Source organism: Pholcus phalangioides, unplaced genomic scaffold (assembly GCF_987345545.1).
Source record: "Pholcus phalangioides strain wild (caught in Gottingen) unplaced genomic scaffold, Ppha-v1.0 ptg000008l_1, whole genome shotgun sequence".
NCBI classification, from domain to species: Eukaryota; Metazoa; Arthropoda; class Arachnida; order Araneae; family Pholcidae; genus Pholcus; species Pholcus phalangioides.
Genome location: NW_028301601.1, coordinates 27,107,477 through 27,119,690, shown reverse-complemented (window position 1 = coordinate 27,119,690; position 12,214 = coordinate 27,107,477). Strand labels below are relative to the sequence as shown.

Sequence of the window (12,214 nt, the reverse complement as noted above, 5' to 3'; positions counted from 1 at the left end):
TTTCTTTTGTATATAACAGCTGATGATGCTTGTATGCAACGGACACAGTTGCATACAATCCTCGAGTGAAGATGAATACAAAATGTCATATAAAGAGGGTGTTGTTACAACTTTGGAGGTGATTATATGGCAGTAGGAATTCCATGCGTATAATCATCTGGTTATTTCTGGAAGGACACATAATTTACATCCACGGAAATTTATTTTAACCGCAGGGTTTCAAATTTTCATGTGAAATCTGATGCTTCCAAATCAAACCGCACTGAATCAGAATCGATCAATTATTGGGGTTTGATTTCACGAATGTAATTTTGTGTTTAATGTCCATTAGCGGTTTCTGGAGTTACCTCATGTCCTTTTGACATTTTATTTTCAAGGTAAAGAGCGTTTTATGCAAGGATGACGTCACTCTCCGCTATAATACGAAGGTGTTAACATCTGGCTGTTGCGGAGATATATTTTGGAAAGAGAGAAAATTCAACTGCCCCAGAGAGGATTCGAACCTACGTCCTTTCACTTTCCGGGTGAACGCTTTAGACCACTAGACTACAGAGGCACCGAATCTCTCAATCTTTCCTCGGAGCTCGTGTACATTGAATGGGACCGTACCGTTGAATTTTCTCTCTTTCCAAAATATATCTCCGTAACAGCCAGTTGTTAAAACCTTCGTAAAGAGCGTTTTGGCTCTATAACCAACTTAGTGGTGGGAAATTTGTATGGTGAAATCGGCATAAGTGAATCAATCTATACATCAAGATCTTATCAAGAGATTGTGTTCTTGATAATTGGTCGGTATTGTCTATCTTATCAAGAATTGAAATTCTTTAACCTTGAGCTCGTATATCAGGATGCTGCAAAAGAGACTAAGACCTACAACACGATATTTACAGAACATGAATATTCAAGCATTTACCTTCTTTAAAATATGGAAGACATACAGGGCAACTCCAGCAACAACACGAAACAAAAACAATTCTGATAACATAAATACGTTATGTCTTTGCAAAATTTGTTGTGAAATCTGTTGTTTTCAAATCTAACCGCATATGATTGTCATCGATTTTTTCGTGGTTTTATTCCATGAATGTGATTTTTGTTTTGATAGATGGCCATTAAAAGTTTCTGGAGTTACTTCATTGTCCTTCCGGAATTTTTTTTTCACGGTAGAGAGCGTTTGTCTCTACAACGTATTTAGTTTCTGGAAATTTGTATGGTGAAATCTCCATGTGTAAACGAAAGAGTATATCGTTCCATCAAAAATTCTGATCCTAATCCTTGGCCGACGTTGCCTAACTGTCTATCCTATCGAAAATTGTTCGTCCATCGTTGCATAAATAGTAATAGCAACCCGATTCCAGCGTCTTTAGATAGCGACACGCTTAACAAGCATGCGTGTTCGATCTTTTTATACGAGCATCCTTGAGCGACTGTTAGAGAATTTTTCGCTGATGTTTTAATTGTAGAAGCGACTTGAAGATTGAACGGATTTTAATTACGCATGTTTTTACAAGCTGCGCTTGCAAAAGTGAAGCTGAAAATACACACCTCCGGTGGTACCATGCAGGTAGCTTGTACAAGTTTGTACCAGTCTTCACGCTTCAGCGAGTGCTGACTGGCGTTGGTATTTTATGTTGGCGTTTTTCTTCCGTACACGAGGAAAAGGGCGGCCAAAGAAAGCGCATCATCGCCAGAGCTCGACGTATTCCAAGTACATTACAAACTGGTTCTTGTGCAAACATACTTGTACCGTGTAGTATCGAAACAGGTGTGTATGCTTATACAAAACATTGATCATGCATGCTTCCTAAGCTTGGAATTACGCGTGTAGCCGCCTTTATAGGCATATCATTGTTGATCAATCGCCGTTACGAAATACAAACACAGCCTGCCAACCGTAATCATGATGAAAATCGTGAATCTTAATTTAGTAAACTCTCTACTTACAAACAGATTCTATCCTGAACGCACTGCTCTATATATGTATTAAATAGTTCATAAGTCAGATATTCGTCGGTTTCAATCTAACGTAAACTAAGTAATCCTTAAATGGTGTCCAGTGGCACTTCAGGGTGCCATGAGATTGGTCTGATGCCACACGACGTATTTTGGAATTAAAACTATGAAAGGAAGAAGAATTTTGAAACTTTTTGTATTAGCAACTTTCTACTAATTTGCACGCTCCTTTTCTATTCCCTCTTATTTTCCAGGATAGTGCATTGCATCTTAGAAAAATGCTTGTCACCTTACGGAGCACCTTAATAGGTGTTCCAACTATCTAAAAATATTTCGCTGTCACTCGGGTGGTATACCTACCGCCTTACAAAAAAAACCAACAGTATTTTCAAGGTTCTCTTTGATGAAATGTGTTTATTGCTTTTGCATGTACCATCTGAAGCTTCTATGCGCAACGTACATTGTTGCATACAAAATGTAATGTAAAGGAGGTGTTTTTACAACTTCTGAGAAAAAAAATGATTACTAATACTCATTTCAGTGAGATTTTATTCAAGGTCTATTTCATCTGATTATATTTTTGAAGGACGTAATTTGGCATCCATCACAATTTACTTCAACATAGACTTCAGAATTTTCTTATGAAATATGTTTTTCCCAAATCAAACCGCATACAATCATTTTGGATTTTTTTTGTTTGCGGTTTAATTCCATGAATGTGATTTTGATTGATGCCCATTCGAAATTTTTTGAGTTACCTCATGTCTTTTTGGCATTTGGATTTCATGGTAGAGAGCGTTTGACTGAAGACTGCTGTAACTAATTTAGTGGTGAGGAACTTGCATGGTGGAAATCATTATAAGCGTGCGTAAGAATATATCGTTCTATCGAGAATTGATGGAGGTCTTGCGGTCCTGATCCTTGGTCATCATTGCCTGATTGCCTATCCGATCAAGAATTGAAATCATCATTGCATAATCATTAATGATTTTTTCTGTGATTTGATTCCGTGAATGTGCTTATTTTGATCTATGTCCTTTACAGCTTTTTTGAAGTTTCCAGATGTCCTTTTGACATTTGTTTTCACGGTAGACAGCGTTTGGCTCTAACTAATTTTGTGGTGGGAAATTTGTATAGTGGAATCTCCTTAAGCATCTGTGAGAGAATATCGTTCTATCAAGAATTGATCAAGAGCTTTCGATCTTGATAATTTTCTGGTATTGCTTATCTTATCAAGAATTGTGAAATCCTTGGACCTTGATCTCGTATATCAGGATACCGCAGATGAGTCTGCAATAGCTAATACTCTCTCTATGATCGCTCTGCCGATTAAACGCAGTTTCGCATTAAAGCCATGGGAATTGAAAAAATCACCATTGCATAGATAGTAACAAGAACCCGTTGTAACGTCTTAGGCCGGGATTACACTATAAGTTTTATAAAAGTTCGTTTATAAAACCTGAAAAATGCAACCAATAGACGGATCAGTTAAGTTCGCTCGAATGTAACAGATGTGTTTATTGGTTGCATTTTTCAAGTTTTATAAAAGAATTTTTATCAAAGTTTTATAGTGTAATTCCAGCTTTATACGAGCATCATTATTGGCTCATCGATCGAGTCTATGAGATACAAACACCGTATACCAATCGGTAATCATGATGAAAATCGGGAATCCAAATGATATTCTGACGCAGTTCCCTTCTTTTAAACAGGTTACATCTCGAACACCGGTCGGTTATACACAATTGTTCATAAGTCACATGAGCGTCAGTTTCTATCTGGCACAGTAATCCTCAAATGGTGCAATGTCACTGAAATGCACTGTTAAAAATATTTATCATTTGGCACAATAGAGATTGTTAGGAGGAAAAGTGTACAGGACTAGTCGTACTGAACTTTTATACGGTAGCAACTTTCCTAAAACTGCAAGCACAGTTCGATACTCTATTCTTTTCAAAGCAGTGGTTGAAATGATGCATATTACTGAGTAGTTTTGGAAATTCGGATATGAATCACTCGGAAAATTTCGGTGAGTCTCCAATAAGACTTCTCTTATAGCGATAGCGAGTAAATATAGTTAATGTAGCATTATCAATTGAATTGTCTGAAACTTGCGCGTAAAAACGTGTTCTGACGCGATTTATGGTGTTTTCCTCCACTTCTTTATGCTCTCAATTATATGGAATTTATTAATCCCTGTATATATTTATTAACCTAGAAACATGGGTCGGAAACCAACCAGCACAGTTTTCTCGAATCGTGCATTTCGATACTTTAGAAAGCCAGTGGAGCGGCTATATGTAAAACGGGACATTATGGATCGGATACCTCCAAAAATCCTTCAAAAACTGTACAGTTTTGGAGGATTTTGAAATATCTTTGCTGTTGCGGTTTTCCAGAGCTTCCAAAATCTAAAAACATTTTTCCCAAGCTTCCAAAATCAGCAGGAGACCCTTTCTATGACCCTAATCAAAGTAGTGCTTTTAAAAAAGCTTGGGGGGAAACAAAAGTTTTTTGCAACTCCTATAGGAACTTTCGGAGATTACCCACGAAGGTGTCTCATACATCGACAAACTGATATTGCAGGTAATATAAATTTCACAATATTCACGAATGAATAATCTCACATAATTGCATACTAGAAGAAAATATATATTTTTAATTTTTCTCTAGCTATCAATAGCAACGAAACACTATCGATAATCAATATATACTGATCCAAAAAATTTTAAAATACGGGGTGATTATAAAAAAACTATCCCGACATATGGGCCCCTAACTATCATACCATTCATAGAAACTGAATGAAATTTTGGCATAAGGTATTTTGAGGTATGCGCTCAAGAATGATATGGAAAACAACAGTGTCACTCTAACAGTTACGGTTACAGTGAGAAAATTTCGAAAATATCAAATGACAACACCAAGTTTTTTGTATTGGAATGCGATCTCCATACTGAAAAGCACTACATAGCGTTGGAATGGCACCTGTAGCACGAAAATCCCCGGAGCTAGGCAAGTAAAAAGGACTTTGCCGTGCACCAGAGCATTAATGTTCGTTTCATTCGTCACACCGTTTCTTCAGCTGAGATCCCAGCCTGATTAGTCCTCCACAAGATCATGTGGAAAATTTGTGAAACACAATAAAATGCTTTATTTTATGCTGCTTCTCTGTCCTTATTGGTTGTCCTCACTTTTAGCCTATCTACCGCCGGTGATTTTCATGCTACAGTTGCCGTTCGAACGCTATTTAGGGGTTTTCACAATGGAGATCACATTCCAATACAAAAAACTTGGTGTTGCCATTAGATATTTTTGAAATTTTCTCACTCTAACCGTAATTGTTAGAGTGACACTGTTGTTTTCCATATCATTCTTGAGCGCATACATCAAAATACCTTATGCCAAAATTTCATTCAGTTTCTGTGAATGGTATGATAGTTAGGGGCCCATATGTCGGGATAGTTTTTTTATAATCACCCTGTATATTAAAATCTTTATATCTGACATTGTGAAAAGTAGAATAAGGAGAAAATTAAAATAAATTATAGATGTAATGATAATAAATAGTTATCATGCAAATTATTTGGTCATTTTAGTTCTAATTACAGAAAAAAAACCAATGCTTTCAAAACAATTATTTAGTTCAAAACAAACCACCTAACCTGGTACTTTGAAGTACCGTCAGGAAAATAAAGGGAAAATATACAAAGCGTACATTTAAATAGAATTCAACAGTAAAAAAACACTGATCGACAAAAAAACGGTTATTTTTCATAATAATTACCTCCAGAATTGAGAGCTTCGTCCAACTGGTCAAAAACATTGTGCAAGATACCGAAATTCGTGGCGTTTTCGACTTTATTCATCGTGGAATATATTGTTCAGAATTTCTCTTCAGGTTAATAACACTTCTGAGATCGATGTATAAATTACACACTGGGCACAGAAACTTCTATATTCCTGCAATATAAAAACATAATTATGTATCAGGTAAGGAAATCAGAAAAACAGCGGCGTCTAGACATCATACTGACAATCATTAGCAAGAAGAGAGAATTCGGGTTTTAGAAAATCTTCACGGAGTCTTTCCCCTCTGAACGAAATCGCCATGTTTCGGACAAAAAATAAAATAAAAATAAAAACACCAATCATGAATACACCCAAATAATATGTCTTAGCAACATTCATAATAATCATCTTTACGTCACTGATCTTTTTTGCGGAGGATCATGTTATCATTAATGTGTTGTCCTTGAAGTGAATCGTAATAATTGGCTTCTGTGGTTTTGAGGGGGAAAAACCCTCTGAGGGGTTCTGGAAGGATTGGAATAAGTGTGGAATTTATAGTGGTTTTCTGGCTGGGGGGGAATAATAATAATTTTCTGGATGAACTGATACGAATAACACGGAACAAAGGGGGTGTGATGCAATTATAAACGATTGATGGGGGTCTTGCAACATTCTGAGAACAACAAAACGATTATAATTTTTCGTATACATCTATTTATACATCCCAAGAAAGTCAATAACCACGCATACATCCTTAATGTCATGTTCACACAAAAAGAGGCCTATTCTAAATACAGTAGAACCTCTCGATAACAATACACCCATAGGAAGAAAAATTTCATCCACTAACAGGTAGTATCCGCTTATGGAGGAAGTACACATTCATGCGATGTTAGGGTTCAGTCGCAATCGGTTCCTATACATCTTAATGTTGAAATGTATATGCTACTGTGTGTAATAACATAATAACACCGGTGGTTACGCATAATCACCAATCACTCGATAAAGAAAGTTTTATTAAATTTCACTGCATTTATCACTTTTACTGGCAATTACGCATAATTCCCAAATAAAAATGGAAAGTTTGATAAATATGGAAAACTTAATAACCTTCTCTTCATCAAACCAATTATTTTTTTTTTACCTGTACATGATACGTGCACTACACAAATTTTGCAATAAAAATTGAAATAAATTAAATCAAAATAAGTGTGAAGGAGGTATAACATTCTCATAACAACATTATCAGTCTTGTAATGTTGGCTTTCTTCACAATTTGATCAACGAACGAAGCCAACACATTACCGTTCGAATTCACCATCCTGGTCCATAGTTATATGCAGTTAATAAGTAATTAATTGGTTATTTATCATATTTACCAACACGAGCTTGGGATTAAACATAATCTTAGTTGAATATCGTAAATTCTCGCTTTATGACCAGAAATTAACAAATTAGAGTTTGGGAAAAAAAATAGAGTTTGCGCGATTTTACTGTCCTCTAACGGGAAGTGAAATGCGTTTAAGCCCTATTCCATGGGACCGCATATCAGAATAGTGTCCGTTACGGGGAGTTCCACTGTAGTAAAAAATAATTAATAGCTCGGTTATCATGGGTTTAAGGGTTATCACCAAAAAAAAATGTTATACCTAATATGTATTAACTAATATGACTTTTAGCAAGCTCCATAAGACACGGGTATGTGATAAACTGCACCACTGAAAGCTGTTTTGATGATCTTTCTAGACATACTCTAAACACGGTCTACTTTGACCCCTGGGGACCTTCTTTGTCAAAAAACGATAAAATTACAAAATGTACTCTAATTACCGTAGGAAACCATTTTCGAAACTAGTTTCTGTAGTTACCTAGCAGAAACAACCGTAGTTCCGGAAATGGTTTTGTACAGTATATATAATCGGAGTACATTTTATTATTTTTTTTCATTTTGGGACAAAAATAGGCATAAAGCCCCCCCCCCCCCAGACCCAAAGTAGAACGTGTGTTTACGGAGCTCAGGAAATTGGTATTTGGACACAAAAAATGCAAATGATTTGATTACGGGCAAAGAACGTGAACGGCTAAATTTAATGAACTGAACGCAAATGATTTATTTTGACTTGAACGCGAAGAACTTATTTTTTTTTTTACGCATCGGATACAAAGAATTTATTGAGACGCATTGAACGCCAAGGACCCATTTAGACGCAAAAAACTGATTTTTACGCAATGAACGCAAAAGGCGTATTAAGACTAATCTAAGTCTATCTCAAAGGAGTTCTTTGTACTTATCGAATGTGAAGAACTTTTTTCCACTCATCGAATGTGAAGAACTTTTTTCCACTCATCGAATGTGAAGAACTTTTTTCCACTCATCGAATGTGAAAGATTTCTTTGCACGCATTTAATGCAAGAACTCATTTATATGCATTGAACGCAAGGAACCCATTTATCCGCATTGAACGCAAGGAACCCATTTATCCGCATTGAACGCAAGGAACCCATTTATCCGCATTGAACGCAAGGAACCCATTTATCCGCATTGAACGCAAGGAACCCATTTATCCTCATTAAACACACGAGGAATCTATTGATACGCATGGAACACAAAAGACTTATTTTTCACTCACTAAACGCAAAAAAGACTAATTTTCCACGCATTGAACGCTGACTTATCTATACGCATTTAATTGCATTGGCAATAGTCTTACCTACATACGATTAGTATTTAGATTTGAATTACGCATTGAGGATACTGTAAAGGCCTGATTCTGCGCATCGAACTTATGATTAATGCTTCAATCACTAGACAGTAAAATATTATACAGCACTATTATAAAGTAAAATACCTTTATACGCCATTAACCTATATTAAATGAGAGCTAATGCATAAGCACTCAAATTTAATACATTTTTAAACATACGTAACTAGAAATTGAGATGTTATAAATCATATTAATATCGAATTGCTTGAAAATTTTTCTCGAAATGTTTTTTTTCATATTTTCAGACACATTGTGAAAGCAGTTAAAGGAATTGTTCATGTGCATTGTACTCATTGGTAAATGACTCTTGTTTCTGAACCACTATACAGTGAAACCTCGGTATAACGATGCTCTGTGGACCAAGAAGAAACAGCGTTGCAGAGAGGGTTATATCGAGAGATATCGTTATCATCAAGCCCCACCAATTCTTAGCTGTTGTTGACATCTCTTCTTAATTGGCATCGTTAGTATCTTTGACCTCTGAAGATGCTATTAGTATGGTGTCAGTACCACCATGAAAAAAAAAATTATTCGTACAAAATATTATAATTGATTAGTTGATTAATAATTTTCAAGGACCTGGGCCATTCTGGATAAACTTAACCTTGTCCCTCTTGAGAGAGACCAGCCGCCGACCCCACCCCTCGTGATAACCCCCCCCCCAATGTCTCTCTGCATCCCCCCCCCCAATTTTTTGCTAGTACTCACTAACATCATACTCTAGATAATGAACTCATTTATCGTATTCAAAACACTCGTAAGAGACCAATTCAAAAGCTCTCAGCGATCTTCACGAACACCAACGGTAATTTCACGAAAATGCGACCAGAACGATTTGATTATCCTTCATTCAACCAAATTTCAAAGTTCTCGAAAGCTCAATTTTCATCTCGCCAACGATGTGCAGCTATTACATGCAATGTGTGGTATCCCACCCTGTTGTTGCAATCGCTGTAGTGAACAAGTTACGTGAGTACGCACGCAGACACAAAAAAAAAAAAACGAAACCAGTTCGAACACGCGATGTTTATTACGTTACGATTTCTTTATGAGATAAACAAAAAATGAATATTATAGTCAAATATACTAGATTGTGGAAATATAAATTAATTTGATCACGAAACTGTACTACGAAAACAAAATAGAGACTGTTTCCCATCCAGCGATGCGTGGCTTCAAGTCTTCGCGATGAAAGTTTCTCCGTCATGAAACTAAGAAATTTCATGGACTCCAAGAGTCATTTGTCGTATGTAATACGACGTTATTTGCACTCACTGAACACACACTTCGGTGATGTATTGCTTTTGGAACTGAAGCGAATGGCTGCTACGCCGTTTTGCTGGATTTATGGTTACTGCAGTTGGACGCGTTTTGTTGCGTGATGGCTTTGATGGTGGTGGTATTGTTACTGAATAACCTCCATACGTACTTGAAAGCCTCCATTACTCGAACGCAAAATGAAATTCACGCATTCCCATGTACTCCTGATGACCGGAATAGGACTGAGCTATGTTTCCCAACCTGGGGTTCATGGATCCCTGGGGGAGGGTTCATGACCATTCATGGTTGCGAGTAGATTGTAAGAGTTCCCATTTTCATTTACTATCATTGCATAAATGACATATTTGTGATATAAAATTGTAATTCACTCAATTTTTTATGAAAGCAAATTACTGCTACGCTCAAAAAATTAAGAGACTTATTTTATTCCGGAAGAATGAATATAACCTGTTCTTCATTTGGTGGTTCCTTCGAAGTAACTGCCCAGCGCAATCATACATTTTCCCATTGTTCATACAGAGATGTAAATGCTGATTTCAAACTTTTTTCACATTCCCCCAGTGCCTTCGCCGCCGAACTTCTTCGGAACTTGAGAAGCGTTTCCCATAAACTATTCAAGCTGCATTGACGAGATATCTCGTCTCCTTAAGAGGGTTAGATATCTCGTCAATGTTTATGAACAACGCAAAAATGCATGATTGCGCAGGGTAGTTAATTCGAAGGAAATACCAAATGAACAGGTTATATCTGCTTATCATAAAGCTTCTCATTTAAGCATTGACAAGCTCAGATATTTTGTAAAGTTGATTTCTCAATGGATCTCATGTCTCTATACCCCTATATAGTTTGCACCTGCTGAAAATTAGGAGATAACCTACTTTATTAGAAAAATCATGCCATTTTTTAGGAAGTACAGTGATTTCTGCTGAGCCGCTTAAAATTTTAAGAAATTATTTATCCGTAGAAAAAGGGAAAAAGCCACGTGGGGCAAGATCAAGGGAATAAGCTGGTCTTAGAAGTATTGAAATGTGATGTTCTCACAGGTAATCAGACACCAGGAGCGACCAGTGATGTAGCGCATTATCATGATGGAAAACTCGACTTGGCCTTCCGAAGATCTGGTCGCATGCGTCTTCAAATTTTTGGTTAATGCAATTTGCAAATGGGGATTATACGCACTGCGGATTATACACAGGATTATACGGTATATGAAAGGAAAAACCAAACTCACACATTTATTCGTAAGAGAAGTTTTGCTCACATAATCATCTTTTACCGGTAATTATGCATAAAGTGCAAGTGTCGTTGGTAAGTATGATGAATTATACTGAATTCATATTTTCATGGTAAAACCGATCTCATTGCCGTGATAACATTTGTTATCTAGGTGCTACCATACTTGTGAGCCAATATCTGCACCGGGTATAAGGAACTCTTATTTAACGAATTGTTCTGTGTATGCCCAGAATAGCTCCTATTTGATGAATTCTGAAATCAGACCTCAATATAACGAACTCCTAAATAACAAATTTTACGATTGCTCCCTGATATAACGAACATTCCTTTGACAAATTCTTTGATTCAAAGAATTTTCACAAGTGTTTTGTGCGGATGTAATCAGACATATAACAAACTCCTCAGTGAATTCTACATCGGCCCGAGATATAACGATCTCCTATTTAACGAATTTTACTATCTTACCCCGATATAATGAACTTTTATTCAACGAATTTCACGATTGTATTCCGATATTACGCATCATTTGATCAAACTATCATTATATTGTTTTAAGCATTTTTGAAATTTACCGACGACACTTCAGTACTAAGCGTGATCACCGGTAAAAATGATTCTATCAAGCAAAACGAGGCGATTGGTGATTATGCATAATAACCGATTTTTCATATTTACCGTAAAATTCGTAACTGATATTCATATTTCAGTTACATATTCCAAGTCAATTCGCCAAAACAGCCGTTAATAGGAACTTTTCTCATCGTGGACCTATTCACAGACCTGCTGTTTTACTCAGCGTTGAGGAAATGATTTCATGTTTTGACCTTCACCTTCACATGCATGAGAAAATACAGGTATAAAAAAAAATAGAAATCGGGTCACAACTCAGCTACGGCCTCAGAATATTTGGAAATTACTTTTCTCCGCCGCGTCATCATCGTCATCATTTCTAACATCTTGACACATTCGATTCATTTCATTCTTTTGAACTCATCAAAATTTTCCGTACCTAATTTTTGCAAATCGGTTTGAATTGAACTGGTCATGAAAGTTCGTTTCAAGTCTATTTTCCCCCATTCGCATTCAAATGCAAAGCAATTTTCAATGATTTCTCGTCCCATCATTCACTCATATGACTAATTACGATTCTATCTCCGTGTCATTATTTATTATCATTGTTATGTACT

The 12,214-nt window shown here is 36.4% G+C and overlaps 1 protein-coding gene across 1 annotated transcript in view; it reads right to left on the bottom strand.

Moving 5' to 3' along the window:
• Positions 1–12,214, bottom strand: part of LOC149084130 (very long chain fatty acid elongase AAEL008004-like) — a 54,333-nt gene that overhangs the window by 25,355 nt on the left and 16,764 nt on the right. Inside the window, exon 2 of the mRNA XM_089234472.1 lies at positions 5,741–5,916. Within this exon, the coding sequence (XP_089090598.1) occupies positions 5,741–5,822 (82 nt within the window). The 5' untranslated portion in view covers positions 5,823–5,916. The remainder of the gene's footprint in view (positions 1–5,740; positions 5,917–12,214) is intronic.